The sequence below is a fragment of the Miniopterus natalensis genome, chromosome 10, assembly GCF_054644295.1.
Source record: "Miniopterus natalensis isolate mMinNat1 chromosome 10, mMinNat1.hap1, whole genome shotgun sequence".
Classification (NCBI taxonomy): Eukaryota; Metazoa; Chordata; class Mammalia; order Chiroptera; family Miniopteridae; genus Miniopterus; species Miniopterus natalensis.
The window spans coordinates 81,770,417-81,796,921 of NC_142090.1; the positions used below are offsets into that span (position 1 = coordinate 81,770,417).

At 51.8% G+C, this 26,505-nt stretch overlaps 1 protein-coding gene across 1 annotated transcript in view; it reads right to left on the minus strand.

The window, feature by feature from the left end:
* Positions 1-26,505, minus strand: part of DOCK4 (dedicator of cytokinesis 4) — a 201,557-nt gene that overhangs the window by 110,651 nt on the left and 64,401 nt on the right. The window contains exon 2 of the mRNA XM_087821264.1: positions 577-660. Coding sequence (XP_087677390.1) covers positions 577-660 — 84 coding nt within the window. The remainder of the gene's footprint in view (positions 1-576; positions 661-26,505) is intronic.

Genomic DNA, 26,505 nt, shown 5'->3' on the forward strand with positions numbered 1-26,505 from the left:
CAGCACGGGAAATACCGTCAATGCTACCGTAGTAACTGCCCGGGCCACACTTCTGTAAAGTATGTGGCTGTCTCACCCCTGTGCTGTCCCTGAACCCAACACAAATAAAATTAAAAAGAAGAGTGAAGCCAGGCCTCACCCACTACGAGAATTAGCGGGCACTCTTCAATCAATAACGGAGCTTGATAGGCTAGAATATTACGGTATCATCAATCCCGAATAGGGACAACGGGGTACAAGGAGAATGAAGCCCTGGTTTGGGTGGGGCTCAGTGGTTAGAGCGTCGGCCTGAGCACCAAAGGGTCCCAGGTCCACGTCCCGGTCAAGGGCATGTTCCTGGGTTGCAGGTTCGATCCTCAGCCCCAGTCAGGGCACATGGGGGGGCAATCAACGGATGTGTGTCTCTCTCTCATTGATGTTTCTCTCCCCCCCCCCACTCTGTCTAAAAATTAATGGGGTGAGGTGGGGTGGGGGTGGGGGGATGGTTCACTGGGACTCCTGGAAAACTTCGGGGTTCACAGCGGTGTGGACAGAGTGTAGACACCGTGTGAACCTCAGTCACCACGGGCCACTCACCATCACACTTCTCCAGGATCTGAACGGTGTCTCCAATTTCCAGCGACAGGCCATACGGGACGGTGCCTCGAAAACTGGCAATAACTGCAAGAAATGACAGAAGAGATGAAGACCATCACACCCGGATGGGCACTCACAGCGCTCACTGTTCACTATCGCGAGCAGGAAAAAGGAACGGGAACGGGGTACACGTTGCTGGCGAGGATCCACTGTCATATTTCAACTTTATATACTTTTGAAGAGTCGATCTTTACGTGTATATACTTTGCCAATACCTCGGTCGAATAAACATGAATTTCAAGGATGTGGAATTACTAAATGGCCACGCCCCGCCTGTCCGCTCCCCCGGGGGAGAGTCTCCACAGATACACGCTCAAAGGTCACAGAGAAATGCATTTCTCACTCGTTGCTGAGCGGGGTCCCCCCTTCTCCCGTATCGGTGAAGGAGGCGTCTTCTTAGACTGTAAGCTCAAGAGATGGGCCTGCGCCTATTTGCTCTCTACTCTGTCGCCAGGACCTAGCCCAGCGGCCTCTGTGCAGTGACCCACGGTGACACTTTGTTTCGCAATGACCGGACCCCTCCCCCAGGACTAAGCGCACAGCCACCGTGCCCACGCGCCTGGGACGGGCGGGGAGGGGGCACACGCGGCACTGCCGCCGGTTACTGATTGGCTGGCTTCCGAAAGCTCTGCGGGGCTGGACGGCCCGGGATGTGAAGGCCGAGAGAAAGTGTGTGTCGCTCAGTGGAGCCCAGGCGACTGCAGGGCTCTTTAGAGAAGGAACACAGCGACCCTCCCAGGGACGGCGGTGCTCGACTCATCAAGGAGGCGAGACCGGGGAAATAGCAAAACTGCGCCTCCGGGCACGAAACGAGGAGGGCGGCCGTTCCACACCGTGCACGCTGAAACCCACCCGCAGCTCACATCAAAGGAAAATGACAGGGAACGCGCCGGGTGCCCGCCTTCAAAGGCCAACACGTTGGAAGCGAACTTGAGAATTCTTTTCAGAGAGATGCAGCTACAACCCCAGGCCCCCAGCAAAGGGTGGCGGCTGCCGCGAGCGTGCTGGAGAAACCTGCGGGAAACGCGCGTCCGTCAGGACTAAAAACGTGCCAGGGAGCGACGGGCTCTTAGAGACGGTAAAGCCCCTTGAGACCGGTAAACAAAATCAACAGCAGGAACCGAAACGCGAGACAGAAAACAGAACCCCGAGCCCACGGGATGGATGCGAACAGGCACACAGCAGCCCGGCAGGCCACGCGACAAGCAGGACTCGCGAGGCCCCGTTCCAGCTCCAACCGTGGGCGGCCTGGCACCGACGGGCTCGACGTCTGCGTGCCCCACAGGTCCCCGCAGAACTTCCAGAGACCTCTTCGTACCAGCGGCTGACGATTTAGAAATCTCATAAAGCTGGTAATTTAGAACCAACGACTGGATCCTCAAGCTATCGCCTAACAGCCCACTTAGTTAAGCAGCCAGAGTAATAATTTCACCCGCCATGAGAATGACGGATGCGGGGTTCATGGTAGAGGAGACGGACTACGGGGGAGGTGGAGAGACACCGGCAAATGCGGGCAGAGGCCGGGATTAAGCCGACTCCTTCCAAACACCCTGTTTCTCATGGTGGTCTCCCAGGGAACCCCAGCCCAGGAGGGCCACCACCGCACCTCAACTGAGACACAACCCGGTGACCCACCCACACCGCTCAGCGCCCCCTACAGACTGTAATTAGGGGGACACCCCCCTAGTCCTCCATCCCTCCCCTTCTCCCAGGGGACCACGGTCACATGAGGTTCACCTCTCTCTTTCCACCCCGCTCCCACCCCAACCCCCAGGGCAGACAGCAGCCACTGGACCATGGGAGCTGAGGGAAGGGAGCCCCGTCGGCCACCCCTCAGCCTCCGCACAGCGTGAGGACTGCAAGGGCCTCGTGGGAACCATCGCATCCCTACCATCCACACGGCATCTGTGGCCTGGTGTTCGTGGGGCTTATGCTTCCCAAGAAGTTCATCTCACCCTGGAACCCCCCACTTTGTAAACTCTCTGTGAAGCTTTCTCTTTTCCCTCAATGGCTATTTCTAAAGTAAAAGATATTTAAAGGAAAAAAATGCTGCTAGTTTCTCTTTGAGATTTTAATGGTAAGTTAAGGTTAAACTCGTGCAACTATCACAGGCCGATGAGAGAGCCAGGATAAAAATGAGCTTTACCGACTCGGCACTTATCAATTATAGGTCCGCTTCTAAACCCGTCCTCGGGGTTTCTCAAGGGCGCCGGTTCCCCTGGGGATCGGGCCCTCTGCTCGGCCCCACTTCCGATTTCATAAGCTAATGAAGCAACCGCTTCCTGGGCCTTCTCACTGTAAATTTCAGTAACTATTGGTCTCAGATGTTGTCTACAGTCATGGAAATCTGGATTCTTAGCTAGCACACTGCTGCACTAGTTAAAAGAAACTTTTAAAAATTATTTTTATTTTTAAAATGTTTTTACTGATTTCAGAGAGAGGAAGGGAGAGGGAGAGAGAGAAACATCAGAGATGAGAGAGAGTCGTTGATCCGATGCCTCCTGCATGCCCCCTACACATCGAGCCCGCAACCCGGGCATGTGCCCTGACCCAGAATCGAACCGTGACCCCCTGGATCACAGGCCAACACTGAACCACCGAGCCAAGCTGGCAGGGCTCACACACCTCATTTTAAAAACAGATTTTAAATCGCTGTGCTTGACTAGGGTTAAACATCTTTGTAAATATTTATTCTTTCCCCTCTTACGATGAAACTTGCCAAACAAATTAGGTAAGATTTCCAAAATATCTTCAAAAACAGACAACAGCTCTGCGGTTAGAGCCCAAACCAGCCACTTATTTCACAATAAGGTAATTAGGGACAATCCATCCACTGCAGTTCTTTGGTGTGAATGATCATTTTGCACTTGTTTTTATTTTTCTGAGCACCACGGGGGGTGACTCAGGCTGTTCGGGATGGGAACGCCTTCGGGGCTTATTCACAAAGCGGTGCCTCCAACCCTCCCTGGCCGGCGAGCGGAATAACTGGCGCCCAGGACGATCAGGTCAGAGACAGGACTTTCACACTGCACAGACAATTTTATTCTGGGGAGAGAATCTCAAACTCCCCAAAACAACTTCCACACACAAAACTTACATTGAAGGCGGAATGCTTTCTCCTGCAGGCGTGTGGGAATTACTATAACTCCTCCTAAACACAAAGGTGAATTAGGAGCTGACATTCCCAACCCGCCCTAGAAGTTACACGCATGAGAGGGACACATAAGAAGACACGGCTGTTTCTTCTTGTATTAATAACTATCGTTTGTTTGTTTAGAAAAGCAAGGAAGCGTTTATTGGCCGCAGCAAACACACACTCAGGACAGTGAGACAAGGACGGTGACAGAAGAGGCAGCCGGACAGCCGGGGCTGGGCTGCTCTGGCCACGGGGGAGTCAGAGGAAAGGGGGCCTTGGGGACAGGTTCGGGGTGAGTCCGGGACGAGCCGCCGCTGCCCACTGCTCCCTGGTTGCAAGTCTCCTGGGGACCTCGGAGTTTAGGAGATGCGGGCCTGACGGGGAGGCTCAGGGAGGCGGGAAGGGCGCGGGCGGGCGCCCGGGAGCGAGAGCAATCGGCGAGGGCTTTTTACAAGCCGCGCGTTAGTTGTGCCTTACGACGCATTTGCAATGTACTGAAAGTTTCATTATTAGTAATAAATATAGGTAAATGGAGTGAATTCTTGAAGTTAAGAAGCAATCAATATAAATGAATCATTTAATTATTTCCAAATAAAAATAAATGGATCAAAGAACTGGCTGCAGGCTCTCAAGGGGCCAAAATAATATGCTTTAAAATTCTGAGCTTATCAACTTCTTGTAAAATTCAAATACAAAAATACAAACAAGTCAATAAGTAAATATCAAACAATGTCCCTGCCATCTAACTTTTACCGCTGCGTGAAATATTAAAGATTAAGATACTTCTTGAAAGTTTTTTCAATCACTGGTTTTTAAGGTCTTTTCGTGTACTAAACATTTGTGCATTTTTAACCTTTTCAATAAACTTAGAGTGTCTGGTTTGAGTGCTAGAGAATAAAAGGCAGTTTTTTTAAAAAAAAGAAAATCCTGCCTGATTCTGTGAGTTCATCCTAAAAGCATCGGTAACCAGGAAGGTTATTTTTTGGTTTACCCAGGAGACACATGTAGAACTAAGCTCTCTTAGGCCAGGAAATTCCAATTTATACTTGGGGCTACACAGTTAAAATACCAAAAATCACTGGAAAAACATTCCGACACCCTGTTTGACGCCGTGTGGCAGGGAGAGGTCTCAGTGCCCCTGGTCACCTCCTCCCCACCGCCTGCCAGGTCTGACATCTCGGTAAGAAAACAGGGCCTGGTAACCAAGGCCTCCCAAAGCGGGTGAGCTAAACGCACCCCCTTTCCTTCCACAAGTGAGTGTGTTTCTTTCTTTGTCGTAAGATTGAGCCTCGGTGGGTCCCTGATACGCACACAGGAAGGCGACATGGCCACAGTCATGGAGCAAGTGACAATGCTCCATGTGAGGGATGCACCCCCACCCCCACCACCCCTCACACCACCCGCCAGGCACCCACCCCTCACACCACCCACCAGGCACCCACCCCTCACACCACCCACCAGGCACCCACCCCTCACACCACCCACCAGGCACCCACCCCTCACACCACCCACCAGGCACCCACCCCTCACGCCACCCGCCAGGCACCCACCCCTCACGCCACCCGCCAGGCGCCCACCCCTCACGCCACCCGCCAGGTGCCCACCCCTCACGCCACCTGCCAGGCGCCCCCGAGGGGGAGGAGCCTTGGAGCCCCTCAGATACGCAGCACAGAACTGCTGATTTCATCGGCTGGTCCCAGATAGGAATCCGTTCTCTAAAAATAAAGATCCAGAGCAGCCTCCAGGGACAAAAGTAAACGGGGGGAAATAATTCACAGGCTGTCACCCTTCACTGTCGGCGCAGGAGCAGCGCGTGGTGTTGGCAACGCCTTTTGCAAAGTCAAGTTGACACTGGACAAGAACTGTGGCTATCCCTTGACCTTCCGCGCCGTGTGCGGGACAGAACGTGTCACTCTGGTCTGGATAATCTAAAATGTCAGCCAGCGGTCACCCTGGGACTCCCGTGGAAATTCATTAGTTCCAGCCGCCAGCGGGGCTAATGACGACGGTAATTGCACTCGCTGGGTGGCTTGATTGCTCTGTTAGCGGGAGGAGAGGCCACTACAGGCCAACCTGGTGCCATTCAAGCCTCGGAGCACAAGGTAAACTACGAACGCACCCCAGACAGAAGCTGCCTGTAAGAAACACGGCTGAAACTGAGCTGCATCCATGACGATTAAACCGCCGCAGTGTCTCAAAGGAGATCTGAGCGTCCGAACCGTCACACAGGTACCTCTGGGTCCGTGTGGCTCCGGGAACCCACTTTCTCAGCATAAGAGAAAGAACTTCACTGCTACGGGCTCGTCGGGTTGCTAATCCCCACGCTGACTTCAGATTCCTCCTGCGCGACACAGAGGCCCGGAGGCTGGCTTTGCAGAGGGCGGGAGAGATGCCCTTTTAAGTGGACACTGGCGTTTGGGTGTGGAAAGCGAGTTCCTCGGGCAGCTGTTTCGAAGGAGAACACGCGTCGAGACTGGGGAGAGGCCGGGGGGAGAGCTCAGGTGGGTCTGAACGGCGGCTGCTCGAGCCTGAGACGCACCCAGCTGCACCGAGAGCCCGTCCACAGCCCACCGCAGGAACCCACCGGGCTGTGCCACACGCCACAGGGAGCTGAATAACAGAGTCCCCTTTTCCAGGTGTTTTTAAGTCACAACGACACGCAGAAATCATGAGACAGCAGCCGCGTGGCTGGAGGGAGCGCAAGCCGAGCGGCTCCGTCCTTCCTAACCAGCCCTCCCGGCGCCCGGAGTCTGGAGGGGAAGGCGGGGCACACTGCGCACCCGGCCGCCGGGCAGTGGGCAAGGTCTAGCGCGTCCTCCCTCCAAGTTTAGCCAGAGCCGAGGAGAGGGGCTCTTTCGTCCTCGGGACTCTGAGCTCTGAGCGATGCGGAGGGCTCGGACTACGGGCCAGAGCTTTCTCGAAAAAGGCTTCTTGGGGAACGAAGGGAAACCCGATGGCACATGAACTCTGGAGCCAGCAGCTGCTGCAGCGAGAGTCAGCGACCCACATGTCTCGGTGAATAAACTCTTCTTTAGCTAGTTTGCATTTTGGGGGTGGCCACAGGTAACTAAGAGTGGTGGCCACGTTCCATGACAAATACTCAGGAAGGGGTGCAATGTGGGGCAAGGAACGGAGCCTTTTAAGGCAGGAGTCACGGGCGTGCCTTCTCATGGGACTCGCAGTTCTCCACGGTGAACCTAATGCCTGTCTGTCCCCTTCATTTAGTGCCAACGAACCAGGAGGGAGCCGAGGGAAGCGCAGCAGGGGTGCTCCAGGAGTAGCAGAAGCATCGTAAAACCACAGCCATCACCTACCACCCACCAGGCCGCAGGGACACCAGCAACCACGAAAGAGCAAATAGGGACGACACTTGCTCAGATCCTGTCCTAGTCAGTTCCAGCTGCGCTAACAAAACACCATACGCGGAGTAGCTTATGAACAACAGGAATTCCCTTCTCACTTCTGGGGGCTGGGAGCCCGAGATGGGGGTGCTGGGCGGTCAGGTTCTGTCGAGAACCCTCTTCCTGACTGGGAGATGGCACCTCCTCACTGAAGCCTTCCGTGCTGGGAAGAAGCTGGCCCAGCTCAGGTTTCTTCTCATCAGGGCACTAACCTCATTCGTGAGGGCTGCACCCTCCTGACCTAGTTACCTCCCCACAGCCCCACCTCCAAATACCACTGCACTGGAGTTAGATGCAACTTATAACTTTCGGGGGAACACAAACACCGAGCCTATAACGGATCCCCAGAAATAAGGGTGGTCTTCAACCCAATGCATTGCTGCTCCAACTAAGACATGCTTCGTGCCGTGGGTCAGCGTCCCGTCTGCTGGGCCTCAGTGACGCTGGAGTGTCACGCCCTCGCCCGTCTAAGGCAAGACACCAAAGGGCTTTTTCTTCAGAAAGCCTTCGTTCAGCTCTCACTCTTCAGAGCTCCCCCCTCCCTCTCATCAGTCCCTCCGCATACAAGCTTTAATTTGACTACATTTTCCTACAGTTCTCAGGAAGGAAGCCCGCCCAGCAGTTACAACCTTCGGGTGTGTGCACTGCCTTCCCACCCCCGTGGGGTTGGAGCCCCGGGCCTCACGCCCACACGCCTCCCTTTTCTCTCCTGAGCTGTGACTCAGGCCGCATTTCTTTCCTAAGAGCAGTGGCTATACGGACGTCGCCCTTCAGGCCTCTTCAAGTGAATCTCGTTCTGCAGGGCGATCCCCGCCTCGCTCCCAACTACTCGACTAACCCTCGGAAAAGAGACGTGGAAGGGAAATGCTAATAAACAAGAATTAAAAGGAGGTGAGCATATAATTAAAATGTCTCCTGTGAAAATACCCAGAGACGCGTGCAGGGTGTCAGAAACTCAGAGTCAACTGCCGTTGCTTCCTGAGAAACACAGCAAAGAGCCTGACTAAGCGACGCAGGAGGCGGTGGGACTGCGCGCCCGGGCTGGCCATTTGCTCCACAGGATCGAGACTGGGAAACACAAGTACGAACGCAAACCCACCGCGATAGCTGCACAAACCTCCCAGAAACTCTCGTCTCCTCGTAAGACCCTTAAGTAGGTCAGAGCAGGCTTAAAAAACCCGACAGCAAGGAAAGCGTGGCGGTGACAATGCCTACACCTCGCTGTCTTGGAGGAAAAGCCCGTGTTTGTTATTCTGATCCAACCTCAGCTGCATTAAAATTATGAAATATGTAGGAGAGAGTCACAGAAATATCAACTCCGACAGAGACACGAAGGGCAGGACTCTACCGTCTTCAACTGAGTTACCTGAAAACGAATCGGGCCAAGGTGCTGCTCCCGAAAGCTGGAAATCCTAACCCCTCGCTGCAAACACCAACTACAGTTAAGAAATAATTTATACGCTGATTACATTTTAAAATATTTCACCGGCTCAGTTGGCGTGGCTCAGTGGTTGAGCGCTGACCTATGAACCAGGAGGTCACGGTTCAATTCCCGGTCAGGGCGCAGGCCTGGGTTTCAGGCTCGATCCCCAGCAGGGGGCAGCCGATCAATGACTCTCATCATTGATGGTTCTCTCTCTCTCTCTCCCTTCCTCTCTCTGAAATCAATAGGCATATTTAAACTATACATTTATATTTCACCGTGGGCTGTGAAGCCCCAGCTGAATTTAGGACGGCGACACTCCACGCTGCACTGAGTGTGTATCGTGAAAACCAACCCCAGCGGGAACACATTTCTCCACCAGGAACAAAGTGGCAAGAATGTGAAAGCCAAGTAGAACTGAGTAATCCTCAGAGAGGTGGGTGAGGCCCTGCTCGGTCCTAGGCGAGGACACCACCTCCGGCACCAGCTAGAGACGACTTACATCCCTTCCCTTCGTTACCAACTCGAATGACCTTTGATTATCAAAAGGATCATGTCATTTTTTTTTAACCGGCACGTTAGGCCGATGTCACCACCTTCTGTGCCTCAGCTCAGGCACACGGAGGGGTCCGTGCCCACTCCCGGCCGGGGCTTCGCTCCTGACAGTGGGCTGGTCTCTCCAGCCGCACAGAGCAAGGAGAAGGGCGCTGAGACGGGGCGGGGGGAGGACGGGGGGCCAGCACCCGCGCACCGCAACGCGGGATGCTGTGTCGGGCTCAGGGCGTTCCCAGGGCCCCCAGCATCATCACACATGTTTAAACACACACTTCACATGCTTCCCACGCTTCAGTGTGAGTGGCCGGGCCTGTCCCCAAGTCTTGCATCGCTGGTTCGACCGAAAGTGCTCACTGATCGCCGGCAGTGTGGAGAGGAGATAGCGCACGCGGTGCTCTGTAGAAAACGGAAGGTTTTTAATACCTCACTTAGGGGCCTTAGGAATCCATGAATCGCTGTGGGACACTGTTACGTGTCCTTCTGCCCCTGGAGTCATCGCCTGCTTGAAACCTCCTGCTTCCTACACATTGTATCTGTGACTGGAAAGGCGGCCGCGGGGAGCAGCCCCTCCTGGAGGCTTCCCTCCCTCCCGCAGGGCTGAGGGAGGGTCCCCGCGGCCGCCAGCCCAGGCCGGGCGCGATTAGACCCACAGACGCCTCCTGCTCCACCTGCACCTTTGAAACGTCCAGTAATAGGGGTGTGATTAAATCAAGGCCCCCCAGAGGGGATGCCAGCCTTCAGAAGGGCCCGGAGAGGATTACGCCGAGCGAAACGCGCCAGTCGGAGAAAGACAAGCGTCCCGTGAGCTCACTCCCACGTGGAATCTAAACAACAAAATAAAACGATGAACAAAATAGATCCGGAGACACGACGCATGGAGCAGGCTGAGGGACCTCAGAGGGAAGGGGGGGATTAACCCAAGAACTTATGTCTATAAGCATAACCCACGCACACAGCCAGGAGTGTGGGGCGGCCTGGGCGGGGTGAGTAGGGACAGGGGGTCAGTGGGGGGAAGAGGTCTGTCACACTCTCAACAATAAAGATAAATTGAAAAGAGAAAGAAGGGTGCCGCGGAAGGAACTTTAACACGTGAAAAGCTGACCGAGAAGTGCCACTGAGGAAGGAGCGCGTTCCAGCACGGGGCACGCGGGGCTGCTCCTCTCAAAAACATGTCAATACCTATCCGCATGGGCCTCAGGCACGCCCTGCACACAGCACTCGGTCCATAAGCACGCCCTTCCGAGGACAGGAGAGTATTTGCCACGTCTAACGGGGGTCCCTGGGCGGCAGGCTCTCCTTTGTCGCGTGTTTAGCTGGAGATTGTTTTTCGGTGAGAGAATGGTGTCCCGCCGGCTGGGGCTACGGGGCGGCCCCCGCTGAAGCCATCAGTTGAGACACCGGGTGAACGACTTTCCTCGGGGGTAACGGGGAAGCCCTGATGAGCGCAGCCGATGGAAGTCCTCCCGGCGTCTGTGGTGACAGGAAGGCCACACAGCGCCCAGTTATCACCACTCTTCTCAGGAGAGCCGGGCCCCGGGGGGCAGCTGTCAGAGTCAGTAAGAACAGACAGTCGCCAGCGTTAAAAATGTGTTTCCTCTGACCTGGGGGAAGCGGGGGAGCGAAGAAAACGGGACCACAGAATATTTCCACACAGTCAACATAGTCAGGGCTCATCGAACCACAGCCCCGAGCGAATGTTAAGCATCCGACTACGGTGAAGCTCAGCGGACAGAGACAACAGGCAGTTTTAAACGAAAGCAGGGTCACCAGTAAATCCACGGCTCAGTGGAAAATGAACAATTTCAAGAACAAAAAAAGTTAATCATTCCAGCCCGGCTGGCGGGGCTCAGCAGCTGAGCATCGACCTAGGATCCAGCAGATCAGGGTTCGATTCCCGGTCGGGGCACAGGCCCGGGTTGCGGGCTCGGTCCCCAGCAGGGGGCGCACTGGAGGCAGCCGATCGATGACTCTCATCATTGATGTTTCTCTCTCTCCCTCCCTTCTTCTCTCTGAAAACAATAAAAGTATTTTTTAAAAAAGTTAATCATTCTAAATCACGCAACCTCTATGTAACAACAGACCTGGGGAAAAATTCCCAACCTCAGAACTGCAAACGCAACACTGTTTCTCTCTCACACGCTGCCTCTTGTTTCCATTTCGCCAAAGGCCGACACAGGGCCAAGACGAGTCTCGCCACGGTTCCTCTCCCGCTGTTCACTCCCGTGTCGGCAAAGACAGTTCCCATCGTGAGTTTCCTCTCCCCCTCGGTAAAACGAAGAAGCAGGCACACAGGGTTTCCATGACCCCCCAGCCCTGAAATTCTGATTTGATGGCAATGGGAAGACAGTTGCTTGAGCCCCTCTGTGCACTGCGTGGCCTGCTTCTGGAGACCCCGGCTGCGCCCCACGGGGTTGAGTGCCAGCCTGTGGGCTCGTAGGGGAGCCCGGCTGTCTCCAGTCCCTAGTGCGATGAGAGCGACAGCCAGTGGCGAGGCGATACAGGGGAACAGTCTCCGAGGATGCGTATGGGACATTTCAGTGGTCCCCCAGCGCCACTCGCTGGAACAGGCTTCGCCGTGGTCCGGAGGAAGGCCGGCCAGGAGAGGAAGGCCCCGCGCTCCAAGCTCACGCCTGATTTGCGCCACGGGGGAAGGTCAGTCAAAAACGTGAAAGGGGGCGCGGGACCACAGGCAACGAGACAGAGTCCAGAAGTCACCGAACGCTCTCGGTAAAACCCACGCCCAAGACAGCGGAGATAAATAACACGAGCAGTTGTATGGCAAAGGCTAGAAAACCAGTATGTGCGGAGTGAAAATTCCGTGAAAGCCGTGGGAGAAAAATTAGAGCAAAAAATCAGGGGGGGAAGGGTACTGAGTTGAGAATGCACATTCCATACAAAATTAAATTTTTGCCATCCAGCCGCTTGCTGTATGAATGACCGGTCATCTGAGGGCAGTTAATAGCTCTGCTAGCAGCACGGCAGGCAGACATCACCACCCACCCAGTGAAACAGAGACAGGCTTTCACATGTCTTGACCAAAACTATGTCACTAAACCTCCTTTCTAATGAAAAAGATCCTACTCAACAATCTCATTACCCCCTGAAAAAGGGCCAGTTTCACATCCAACTCTCTTCCCTCAAGAAACTGCCACAAATCAGCTCTTAGCCACAAAGGATGGGGTCTTAACACAGGGGCGGACTTGTTCTGACCCCCACACAACGACGCATTGATCACTAGAAACACACCCGTGGGACACTACCACGCAGACAACCAAGACATCGCCCACCACGTGAACGGCAGGATCAAGATCTCTATTAAAAAGCCGGCAACGGCGAGAACAAGGTGTCATAGAATCACAAGACTGCTGGCTGAAAAGGCAGACATGCCGTCCCCCCAGAACACAGCCCCCCACAACACAGCCCCCCACGACACAGCCCCCCAAGACACAGCCCCCCCACGACACAGCCCCCCACGACACAGCCCCCCCACGACACAGCCCCCCCACGACACAGCCCCCATGACACAGACCCCCCTACGACACAGCCCCCCCACGACACAGCCCCCATAACACAGACCCCCCTATGACACAGCCCCCCCACAACACAGCCCCCCACGACACAGCCCCCCAAGACACAGCCCCCCCACGACACAGCCCCCCAAGACACAGCCCCCCCACGACACAGCCCCACCACGACACAGCCGGTTTAAACAAAATAACGCAGCGGAGCAGAGTTTGCTGCCAACCGATTACAAGCACCAGTAGATCCAGTGTCAGGGAGACAACACACAGCCCTGGCCTGAAGGGATCTGAGAAAAAGTGACTTCAGTGTGGCTTACACGGCGCATCTGAATGCTCCCATTATCAGGCTAATTCTGGGTTCCCCAAAATTTGTAATAAAAGCTCCTAGCTTCCTTTTTTCCCCTTAGCTTTCTTTCTAAGAATCTTGAACGATGTTTAGCAGGCTACGTTCTCGGGGACACTCAGGATAAAAATCAGACTTTCTCAAGATCCCTGAACAAGTGAATTAGAGTCATAACACCAACTACTGTCACCTCCTTGAGAGGAGGGAACTGCTGGGTGCTGTGAACACAGACTGGAACAGGACCTGACACATTCCCAATAAATACTCATTACATCAATAAACAAACCAGCAAGAGACCACCAGACTATGTTATAATCATCATAAGGATCATCTGACACCAAGGGCTCCCTGGCTGAGGTCAAATATCAAATCTTTTCATCCATCAGACTCAAAAGTTAGAACCTGCTTCAAACAACCGCTCAGTAATCTTTAGCAAACAAACAAGGGCATTTCCCCAAGACATCCTCACTCCTTTCTATGATGTATTAAGAACTTTTCCAAAGTTCCGTCTCTGAATCTGCCGGGCGGGCGAGAGCAGACCACTGTGTTCAGGAGAGCACAGTCGGACACATCAAAGGCACGACATGGGAGAGGCCGCCATTTAAAAGACAAGGGATTTAAATATATATATTGTTTTTAATTTTTTTTAATTACCCAGCTGGCGTGGGTCAGTGGTTGAACGTCAATCCGTGAACCAAGAGGTTCACAGTTCGATTCCCGGTCAGGGCAAGTGGGCTCGATCCCCAGTAGGGGGCGTGCAGGAGGCAGCTGATCAATGACTCTCATCATTGATGTTTCGCTCTCCCTCTCCCTTCCTCTCTCTGAAATCAATAAAAATGAAAAATAATAATGTTTAAAAGATGAGAGATTATATGTCAGTTGCCATTTGCCAATTTTTTTAAAGCATATTAAAAGTCATGCCTCATGATGCGAAGTCAAGAAAATAACGGTACTTTTTCCATGGAACAGAAAGCGAGCAAGCTCTACTTGGCCCCCATTTCTAAGTTCATATTCATGGCATATGGAACAAACTACTGCTTAAGGAAATCATTGTTCAACACCCTGTCCGTTGAGTAACAACAGTACTTAAAATAAACAGAGAAACTTGTCAACTGGAAACCATTAGAGCGTGTTTCTCTGCTGGATGTACTGTTATTTCCTAGATTCTGGAGCTTTTATTAGTATTGGTAAAAAAGCAATCCCGGCCCATTATACCTTAAAATCTGCACAACAACATAAAAGGCAGTAACCACCAACATCGTGCAAGCAATCTGCATCCATACAGCTTTAGAATGAACAAAAATAAAGCACTGGTCAGGGGCTCTGGGTCCCAGTGAGCCTCTGCCCAGGGCTGGGGCTGGTCACAATCAAGAATCAAGTCAAGAAGCAAAGGCCAGTCTCACTTGTCCCACCCTGAAACACTTAAGAAAATTCAGTTTTTAAAAATAGATGTAGGGAAATTGTACCTTGTAATAAAGGATAAAGGCCAGGAAAAGATAAAAGTAAAAACCATGACAAGGGGAAATAGACTCTCAGGAAGCTGCCAGATTTGAAGAGGGAAAAAAAAAAATCCCCCAGGGGAAATTTACACCTAATACTTCTGCTTCCAACTGAGATGGAGTAGCAGGAACTGGATTTAAAGCGCTGCCCGAAACCGCCAACAAAACTAGGCAAAATATATGTAATAATGGGTTTCTTTCTTTCTTAAAAAATAGCCTTTTATTGATTTCAGAGAAAGGAAAGAAGGAGAGAGAGATGGAAATAGCAAAATCAGGGTGGCCAGCAGTGGTCCCCAAAGGTCTCACGAGTTGGAAATTCCTCCAGATTTTGGGGGGTGGGAGGTCAAAAGCCCTCGGAGGACCAGGTAGGACGTTTGCGCAGCAGGGTGTTCACAGGACAGAGTCTAAAGCCAGCAGCCCCATCACAAAAGGCCTTGAAGTTTCTGCCTCTTGAAGAGGCTCACTCGAATGACAGGATGCTATTCTATGAGATGACTGGGTATCGCTATAAAAAATACTCGGGCATTTTTTTAAAAGGCAAAGAAATAAAAATTTAAAAAATACTCTTACATCTTCCCAAGACTATTATTTTTCAGAAGACTTATTTTTAATTAAAACTTGAAAGAGATCTAACTAGATAGATACGTATAGGTAGGTCTATTTTAGATCTGTAAGTCTTTGCATGTGTGTGTATATAGACCACTAGTTTTACATATTTTAAGCCACCTTTTAACATCCAAATCCCAATACTCCTGTTAACGAAAGTGCTACAAAGACAAGCAACATTGTATCCAGGAGATGACTGACTTTCATTCACCATTGTTCCCCCTCCCTTTCTCCTGCTGGGCACATTCCTGGGCTGGATTTCTTCCAACCCTTTCCAGTTACATTGTTTCACTGATGAAGCCCCAGGCCTCCGGCAGGTCAGGCCTATTTGGAGGCACCAGTTTAGCATCTGTATCTCCACAGTCCCTCCTAAGGCCCCAGCCCCGCCTGAAACCCAGCCCTGAATGACCAGCCGGGGTGGGGGAGGGGGGACATCTGTAACAGCGTCAGCGACAGTGTCCCTGCCTGACTTCACGCTCCCTGCCACTGCCACTGAGCCTTCATCGTTCCTCTTAACATTCTCATCGCCCAGTTTTACAAACAGGCCCAGTGAAAGCTGCTTAATTTGCACCACAGATAAAGTCGCTCTGTTTTAGAAGCAGCTGACCACACACACCCCGTCCATATGATCCCGGTCCCTTGTTCTGCTTCCCACAGCGGCAAACCTAAGGAGCTAAAAGCCAGTTAAATGCTACAGGTCCCTTCCCCAGGGTTTATACATTTCAACCATTGTTACTTCAAAGGCCTCATATATAATAAGACTCGATTCTCTTGACGATTCAAAGCCTGGAGCTAATAAAAGCGTTGATTCTTATTGACCGGCCATCGTTCTGGAAAGCCGATGGCAGGTCATAAACCTTGCTAATTATAGTACGACATCTGGCCACCTGCAGGACCCCAGGGTGCTATTTATAGCCCGCTCCTGGGATCAGGTTCAAGGGCTTGGAGTTCAAGGGAAGGACAAGCTGGGAGCCACCGTCAAGACTTTCAGGCTGAAGCCTGGAGGAGGCCTGGCATCCCCAATGTCCTCGTGCCTTTTCACAGCCACACAGGATGGGCACAGACCTGGCTCCAAGCTCGTCCTAGAGAGGCAGAGGGACCTATGATCAGTGGCAACACTGCGTCCACAGACTGAGACAAAGAGGCAGCAAAGGGGAAACACAATGGGACCTGAGGCTAACTTCAGAGAAAACTTTCTCCTTCCTGTCTGAATCAAACTGTGCTCCGCTAGCTTTTTTTTTTTGGGGGGGGGGGGAGCAGGTGGGAGAGAAATGAGCAGGTGAGATCAGATGGAATTTCAGCCCCTGGAAGAAGTCGTTTGAAAATAAAGGTCATGTGGCTTTTTTTTAACAACAAATTGACAACCGTTGACTGAGTCAGGTCCATCAGGTGAGCCTCTGTGGTGCGGGAGCGCAGGTTAGGAATTCTCAGTGTACGTGGCATTTTTGTACCTTAAAATAAATTCAGTGCCCAGCCAGTGTGGCTCAGTGGTTGAGCATCGGCCCATGAATCAAAAGATCGCCGGTTCGATTCCAGCTCAGGGCACATGCCCGGGTCGTTGGCTTGATCCCCAGTAGGGAGCAGGCAGGAGGCAACAGATCAATGTTTCTCTATCATGGATGTTTCTCTCTTTCTCCCCCTCCTTCTCCCTGAAATTAATTTTTAAAATATTTTTTAAAAAAGAAGTTCCCGACTCAAGGGCAGGAAACAGAACCGGTGTCCTGGAAGAGCTACTCACCTACAAACAGCCAGACAGGCAGGGGAGAGGGAACAGGAAAGATGGAAACCAAAGATGGCATTGTCCTCAGGCTCCTTTGGCTTTGAAGGGAGGGGATGACAGTCACTGGATGGCGCACGTGTCCCTGGATGCCTCTCTGAGCGGCACTTACCGCTGACCTCTGACCTCGTGCAGACTAGCACTTCAAGCCAGTCACTGGGCCACAAGCTGGTTCATTGCTCAAAATTTCTTGCAACCAAATCAACAGTGTTACACGACAGGAGGAAAAACAATTTGTTCTACAAAGCCACTGGGTTTTTAAAATAAAAGCACTGGTTAAAATATGATTTTACCACAGCCCACAGTGGGGCTCCCCGCCTCCCAAAATATCTGGCATTTTTGTTGCTATCTGACACTGGCAATGAACATCACGGCTCTTACACAACGTTTTCCACTCTTCTTAACCTTTATTATATAGTCTCTTTCGCTTTTATCTCCCCCCCACGGGCACTCTCAAGTCCTCTGAGGTCAGGAGCGGCCGCCCCCGCCAGGGGAGCAGTAAACGCGGATGCAACAGAAAAAAGAATCAGCGTCGTGACGAAGGAGGCTCGACGCCGAACCGACCCGCAGCTTGAACGATAACTCCAGCACTCCACCACCTGACGCCAAACACGTAAACATTTATTTTTTTTCCAGTTCTCTTACTCGCTAACTGGAGCGAACTCCAGCATGACCCCGTGTCCCCAGGGGGGTCCTACGAGCTGGAGAAGCGCTTTGTTCCAGAGCGGCCTCCGCGCCTCTCGAAGGGAGGCAGCGATAACCATCCTGAGTATTTCTAACCCGGACCCTTTCTCAGTCACGGTTCCCTGCCAGGAACTCACCCCCCTGCTCACATGGCCTTGTCCTCAGCCCGGAAAACTGGGAAACGACACCAGCACTAGAAAGAGGTGCCCGGACGGCGTGCGACAGTCACGGGGAAAAGCTCGTCGGAAGTTACCCTCCGAGGCTCAGCCGAGGACGCTCAGGGCCTCCCCTCACGCTGCCAGGTGGGAGGGTTAGACTGGCGCTGGCTGCGCGGCTCAGTGGGCAGAGCGTCAGCCTGCGGACTGCAGGGTCCCGGGTTCGATTCCAGCCGAGGGCACGCACCTCGGTTGCAGACTCGACCCCCGGCCCGTCAGGGCGCATGCAGGAGGCGGCCTGAGAGATGTGAGAGGGACACATCGATGTTTCTCTCTCTCCCTCCCCCTTCCACTCTCTCTGATTCTTTGAAAAGCAATGGAAAAAAATATCCTCAGCTGAAGACTAAAAACAAAACAAAAAGATTATAGACTGACAAAACCCCAAACCGGTCCTCTTTCCGTGTGTTCACAATCTCGGCGGAATTTCCCCTCTCTCTTGCTCAACTCACTTCATTTACTGGAAACGGACAAGCACGTGAATTCCCGGGAGTCATACCTGCCCCAACTCCGACAGAGCTACTGGGGGCCGGGAATACCTTGTTTTCTCTCTCAAAGGCGCTGACAAAAGAGCTTCCCTTTCCATTTGCAAAGTTCTAATCAACCATAATATTTCTATGTCCTCAGGAACCACAAAGAGCTCAGAGATTTACCACCTCCTTAGAAATTCTCCTGTGAAGAAATTCCACCCACAACCAGATCATCAGCTGGCAAATAACAGGACAACGGCCGTCAGCCAGCCCTCAGCTTCCCCTCACTGAATCCAAGCTGAACTCCTGCACCACACACGGCACCTCTCGAGGCCTGGGCCCGAGTCCCTATCTGAGGCCCGAGCACTGCGGCATTCAGTGTTTTTATTTTTGAAAAGTAACTTGGGTTAAATATCACGCAACCTTCCCAGGAAAATGTGGCTCACTGCCCGGTCTGGTGAATATTTTTGCATCAACTTGTATAAATATTACATCAACGGGTCAGGTTAGGTTTTCCTGTCTGGTGAGTTATGAAAAGATTTGGATTTTAGACATCTGGGGATGGCAGAAAAATAAGATGGAACTCCTGTCCCAAGGAGCTCACAGCCAACAGGAGGAAGACACTGACTTGTCCCTGAGTCAGTCAAGAAGCCTGTATCGCCCGGCGTGGCTCAGCGGTTGAGCGTCGACCTAGGATCCAGGCGATCGGGGTTCAATTCCCGGTCGGGGCACATGCCCGGGCTGCAGGCTCGATCCCCAGTTAGGGGCTTGCAGGAGGCAGCCGATCAATGACTCTCATCGTTGATGTTTCTATCTCTCCCTCCCTTTTCTTCTCTCTGAAATCAATAAAAAACATATTTTTAAAAATGTATTTAAAACAAAAATCAATGAGCCTTATCAAGCAGCCGGCCAGTGCCCCAGGCTCGCAGAACCAGCCTCACCCGGAGTCCGCAGCACCAGCTGGCTGACGGCTGCACCCCAGGCGCGCTGGGACCCCCTCCTGAGTTAGCAGAGCAGCCCGTCCCCGGGCTGGTTTCAGCTCGGTCCCCGCGTGCCTTGCAATGACCCAGCCTCCTCCTACCTGTGCAGCACCCCGACACTCAAGCGCTCTCCCCTCGCTTGCCAGTCTCCTGGGTAACACCTGGATACCCGCGTAAGGATTCCTTATGAAAGCAGCTCCGTTTAAATGAGTGTGGTTACTGCCCCTCATTGGACTCCGGCAGGTACACCACCCACAACGTTATAATAAACACGGTCACACACATCACAGGACAAAACATCCTCACAGAGCAGCCAGGGTCATGGTGCAGAAACGTCATTTCTTCAACCTGACTCTTTCCTTTTGACCCAAACCGGCCTCACCCAGCACCTGACTCGCCTGCCCCCCTCCCCCTAGCACATCCACTCGCTTAGTCATTAGGACCTCGGGACAATACGGCTCTGATTGGCATCAAACAACCTTAGGAACAAAGCCTCGGGTCAGCTGACCACAGAGACAGTTTCAGTCCAACTGGAGATGACATCGAGGCCTCAGTTGTGTTTCAGCTCCAGGCCCAGAAAAGCAGAACCTCCCCACCGACCACAGGCTTGCGAAACCACGCAGGGCAATGCCACGGCTGACACCAGGACCACATGTGATGACTCACCACACCCCACCCTCGTGCCCACCACTCAGGAGAGACCAGGGCCCTGACCAGATCCCAACTCCCCCAGGCCCCTGTGTAACTCGTCCCCTAGCAGCCCTCGAGCAGCCAGGGCGTTGAGCACAAGCTCGCCTGTGACTCTGGGTTTGACACCACTTCCTTAACAATAAACCTTTCCTTTCATTTTTTTTAAATATATCTTTATAGATTTCAGAGAGAGGAAGGGAGACAGAGAGAGAGAGAGATAGAAACATCAATGATGAGAGTGACTGACCGGCCGCCTCCTGCACGCCCCCTACTGGGGATGGAGCCCGCAACCCGGGCCTGTGCCCTGACGGGGAATCAAACCCTGATCTCCTGGATCCTAGGTCGATGCTCAACTGCTGAGACACACTGGCCGGGCAAACCTTTCCTTTGTTGACTGCCAGCTCCTGTTTGCATTGGACTGGGCTTTGATGAGCACAGGTGAACGAATCACTTCAGTTCAGTAACACCAGGGAAAGACACTGAGGACTAACAGTGGAACCAGACCCTTGCACGACAAACAGGAACTCACCCAGTAGGAAACGGGGGAAGGGGCATCTGGCAGGAAATACAGCAGAAGCGGCCCTACAGGAAAGGCGGAGCTGCCCGTGAAGAGAATTTCTGCAGAGAGTAAAAGGAGGCAACGCTGGAGGACCTTTGGCGGACACTAAGACGTGTTTTCTGTAGACAACAGAGTTGCTGGAGGCTCACATGCAGGTCCCCGCTTCGATGGCACAGCACTGACGGCAGTGCAGAGGACGCGTGCGGGGGAAGCGTAGCAAAGGGACCTGGGAGATCAGGGAGAGAGCTTAAAGCTAAGACAAAGTCTGTCCTCTAAAGATTTATATAATGTAGCAGGAAATTCAGATACAACTCACCACACACTGTCTAATTAAATAAAACTAGTTCCCAAAGCTTGAGCCACACTCATTGGCAGCCAACAACGGAATATGTCCAAGTAGAGCAACAATGTTAATTTCATTACCAGGGAGCTCCAGGTGGGTCCGAGCACTGGGCCCCATAACCAGGTGAAACTCGAGATTATGCAAATGTGAGTGGGGCTAAACTCTGCCTCTATTTTTTCTTTTTAAAGAAAACTTCCCTAAAGAAATAATATAACAGAAACAAGCTCTTGCAGTGATTTCCTTAGACTCCTGGAGCACTTAGAATTTTCATACAATGGTCACGTATCTATGTGCTTGTATCAGCTGTTATTTTGCCTTTTCTCTTAAGCTACATCACAAAATTACTTTGTCAGGGGGACATATCGCATGTGTCACTTTTTCTGTATTTTCCTAGAATTATCCTAGAATATCTCACTGTCTCAGTGAGTAAAAAACTCATGAAATATGGGTAGATTTGTATGCCAAACAATATAGTATTTTGAAACATGCATTCAAAGAACTCTGAAATAATACCACATGGAAATGTTCTGTCAGAACAGTTCCCAGTAGCTTGAGGTAAATGGTGAGATTTATTTCCTTATATATCCCCTGAAAACAAGCATAAGGCTTTGTGCACAGTAGGCACACAATCAATATTTGCAGGAGTTGACTGAGGAAGAGAAGGGAGGGTCTTGAAAGTATTTTTAAATTAGATTCTTCATTCATTTAGGATCTGGACAATCAGAGTCAATAAAGAAAACTTTGGCAAAAATAGTTTAAATTTTTGGAAACTCGTTTCCACTTTAAATAGGTTATTTTTTTAAAAACAGATGAGGAAAGCTTGGGACACCGTGGCCCACTGCCACAGATTATGTGATGATCAGAGACATCTGGCTTTTCTGATTATTTATGGAATTCCACACGAGGGTCCCTGTGGTGTTTTCAAAATAAGTTTCGCAACACTTGGGCCCTCTCCAGGTGTCTGGCTTAATTCACATTTCCCCAAACACACATTTTTATAGGGAAGTCTGATTATCAGTCCTTGATGGTTAAAAACAAGTCCGAAATTGTAGATAAAGTGTGTTCAGAGTTTTATGAAACAAAATGATTTTTTTAAAAATTCCTTTTTCATTTAACATTGAAATTAAAACTCAGAACCACACAGTCTGTTCTAATTTGCTGAATGTGATACAGATAAGAGCTAAACATTGCACAGGATTTTTTTTTTTTTTTCAGGAAAAAGCATATTTACTCAAGAGATAACTAAATAGACTATTTCTTAAAGATTGACAAGTACAAGTATTATTTCCAAGAGCATAAAACAAAGGGTGTAGTTCAGAGATTCTTCAAGAGATCCGTTAAACACAAGTGTCAAGGTGTGTGGTGAAGTCGATTATTTAGACAGATTTGATTTTATTCAACGTGAAGCGAAAATGGGGGAAAGGGAGAGAAACGTCCGTGGGCCAGGGAAAGAGCAATCGACCGTCACCCAACATTCAGCAAATAAGGTCAATGGCCGCCTGCGGCCGGGAGCTCGAGGCCCAAAGGCGGCGCATTCTTCTGGTGAAAGCAGCCTTCGGGATAAACCTCGCCCATCCCCGCCGCGGCTGATTACACAGTAAATTAAGTTACCCAAAGAAGGAAAAACCTACGGAAGTTGCTCAAATGTCCTACTGGCAAAAAAAAAAAAAAAAAAGCCTCCTCTCTGGCCTGCTTCACAACATTAATGACAAAACTGAAACTGTGTTTACTTCCACAAGGGGAAACAAATCCTATCAAAGAAAACCAAGTTGAAACAGTTTTCATTTTCTACTTCTTATGGTATAAAAACATAAATGGTTACAGACATTTTAAAAATGTCTAGTTTATCGAACAGAGACTGTGGCGGATTTGTTCTGCCGGGAGCTGGAGCGCGGTGAGCGGGTTCCTAGAGAAAGCCTTTCGCTCATCGATCGCTTATAAGCCGCGACGATGAGCTGGGCGAGCTCACGTTTTAAACTCCGGCGTGGAACGAACTGCCTTCGACGAGCTCCTGCGACCTACCTACTACGGCCACGTGTGCCCGTGTCCCTAACACGCCAGGTACGTGTCTGCAGTCACAGCAACATCCCAGGCCGGAGAGCCCTGAGTAAAACTTACCATGTTCTTCCGAATGCCCTCAAGTTTTTATAAAAGAGTTTTCATTTTCACACCTTTGGGAAATAAAAACTTCAGTCAACTTCATGTCTAAAAAAAGCCAAAACAGTCCCTGAAAGAAAAGAGCAACAAACACGAATCACTCTGCGGTCGGCGGTCACTAGGAGCGTAAGCCACGTACAGGGAGTGGAATTCCCATCATTGTATTTATTCAACACAGTCTCGCAGACGTCACGCTAATTACTGACAATGTTGACAAACACAGAAAACTGTTCTGTACTGAGTGGCACATGGACAGATCAGCTCGAGATACAGACATGCGTCAAATTCTTAGAGTTTTAGGGCTATCAGGTGTATGACTATAACTTTATTTCTCTTCCAGCTTTTTTAAGAGACGTTAGAAGATGCCTAATTAGTTGATACCTAAATCTGAGTTCTCCTTAAAAACGCACGTGTCCCTTGTCTCACGCTGTGCCCAGTTCTCTCAACACGTCGTGCCCCCAGCTAGATCCGGCACCACTTCGCTGTCAGATTCTCGTACACGAAACAGACGGTCTACAGCCCACCGGGGAACGCGTTTTCCTATTATTAACTCTCCTCCTTTCATTCCGGAGAGAAGACTCTTGCGAGCCGCAGTCTCCTTATTGCGGGAGCGACTGCGGCTGCGAGCAGGGCACCGAGTGGCCCGGCGACTTAGGAATAACTACTAACTGCGGAGGCCGGTGGCCGCGGGTGGTCAGGGGGACGCAGGTGGCTGAAGAGTTTGTCAGGTTATAAGGGACAAAGATGCTGTCACCTAGCGTCCACCCTGTGGCCCGAAGAGAAGATGGTCAGATGGTGCATCCACGCGGGTGCTGACTGCGGGTCTCCCTGGGCCGGGCTCTGAACGTCCCCGGTAAGGACGCGCGCGGCGGGGAGCCAGGCGCCCAGGCGTGCCTCCCGCAGAGCCCAGGCCTCCGTTCCACGCACCCGGCATTGTGAGGTCCCACGCAGCATTACGTGATCCGCTACAGGCAGGGAGAGCGGGGGGAAGCAAACACCACCACACATTCCACAAGTGCAAGTGCGTTCCTAGACACTCATTAAAAAACAACCAGCCTGCGCGCGTCCAAGCCGAGGAGGCCGGGTTTGCCCGCGTGTGGTGCAGACGGAGAACCTAGACGTTTCACCTGATGGGAAGTTCCATCCGAGTCAACCACTAAAAGTACAAATAAAGCCTCGTGCCTTCCTTGGGCCACTACTGAACTATGGCACCCAGCAGAAAGGCCGTTAAAATCCCACTGCCCCTGCCTATGAATGACGCCCCGGGCGAAGCGTACTTTCAACTCTGGCCGTAGTCCACTCAAGGGCCCTGACACACCGAGCCAGCCCCAAGTTAGGGAGCATGGTCCAGGGACCTGTCCCACAGGAGTGAAGAGGTAAGTGGACACGGGAAGACTCCAGAAGGGAAAACATATCACGAATTGACCAGAGCCCGGCCGGGCGTGGCTCAGCGGCTGAGCGTCAACTTAGGATCCAGGAGATCGGGGTTCGATTCCCGGTCAGGGCACATGCCCGGGTTGCGGGCTTGATCAATGACTCTCTCATCATTGATGTTTCTATCTCTCTCTCCCTCTCCTTTTCTCTCTCTGAAATCAATAAAGATATATTAAAAAAAAAAAAAAAAAGAATTGACCAGAGAGCCTGGCCGGCGTGGCTCAGCATTTGAGCATCGGCCTAGGATCCAGGAGATCTCGGTTCGATTCCCAGTCAGCACACATGCGTGGACTGTGGGCTCGATGCCCAGCGGGGGGCATGCAGGAGGCAGCCGGTCAATGACTCTCTCTCCTCATTGATGTTTCTCCCTCCCTCCCTCTCCCTCTCTCTCTCTCTCTCTCCCTTCCTCTCTCTGAAATCAATAGAGACATATTTTTAAAAAAACAGAGTTGACCAGAGATGTGGCCAAGGTTAAGCTACATAACGTCTCTGTGCTTCAGGTTCCTAATGGGTCAAGCAAACCCTACAAGCGCCTGTCTCATCAGGCTCCTGTGACGTTTAAATAAAGTTGAACACACACGAGGGCAGTGCCTGCACAGAGCTGAGCTGGGCCGTGCCGGGCGTCACCACCGTCGTCATTATCCCTGCAGCCTCCAGGGGCAGAATGAGAAGCCCCAGGGAGAAGAGACAGGGACCGAGTATTAACTAGGAAGCATCCTTCCCGTCCCTGGGACCCTCGGTCATCTCTCATCGAGCTGCAGGGATGTCGGGCAGGCCAGCTTTTAAACTCCTCGCTTCCTTAGCTCATTAACATTAATTTTCCACCAGCAGAGCTCGAGCTGGAACAATAGCTTTCAGACACATGATTTAGACAAGACCAGAAATACTCTTAACTCACTTACTACGTCAACAGGGATCGTTAAACTGTCTTCAAAGTAGACTTTGCAGATAAAAACAGGATGGCCAGCTAAACACAGATTTCAGAAAAGTAAATAATTAACTTTCCAGTATAAGAATTTCCCAACGGTTGTATAGGACACACTTATACTAAACTTTGTTTTTCCTGTTGACCTGAAATTAAAATTTAACTGGCTGACCTGTACTTTCATTTGCTAAATATGGCCATTGTCCTTAAAAGGGCCACTGTTAACAAAACTCAAAGTAAATGAAAAAAAAATTTTTTTTTATTAAACAAATTTTCAGAAGGTATTTTTCATTTAGAATGTTCTCTAACATCAGTAGGAAAAAGTTCCTCGTCTGCCAGTCTCTGCTTCAGCAATCGTTCGGGAATTTTCCCCGACACTTCCTTCAGTCGCGTCTCGGATTTCGTGTGCCAGCTCCCGTTGCTCAAGAAGAGGTTACAGCCTGCGGTGTCCTTGTGGCGACTCGAGAAAACTCACTTCCCATCTGGCTGCAGGAAGACGGGCCTGACGGTCCACTTCTGTTTTCACTCTGCCGGGCCCAGCGAGCCCGGCTCCCGGGTGCCAGGAACATCCCACCCCCCGCGCGTCCCCCGCCCTGAGACGAACGCGGCCGGAGAACACACCCGCCGCCCCTTCCCCCGGGCCTCCAAGTCCGGCCACCGTCACCTGCACACTAGCATGATGTCCCCGCAACGCTGTATTCACGCCACTAAAAAGGTCCCCGCGTGACGTGTGGGGTGTGAGCAAGGAGACGGCAGATCGAAGCCCCATCACTGGCTGTTGCTCCACAATGGGGGAGAAGTGGGCCAGGAGGCCAGTGACCGCCGAGGTCCATCTCGGGCGGGCGCCGTCGGGAGACAGGGGCGGACCAGTGACAGAGGAGCAGAGATGTGACGGGAGCGGCGGACTGAGAAAACCCAGAAAGAAGAACCGAAAGTGGAAGGAGGCACCGCATCTGAGAGGAGCGCACGTCCCGCGGACAGTTCGCAGAGCAGCGGGGCCTGCGGGAGCTGTGGGCATTACGTGACTCAGTTTCCACGTGGTGGCCTCTCCCGGGGGCTGTGGGGAGCAGACAAGACGACCCGTGTGAAAATACCCAAATATCCGCACTCGACAAATTTTAGGAAGCGCTGGGCTTCACGGTCACGATCAGGGT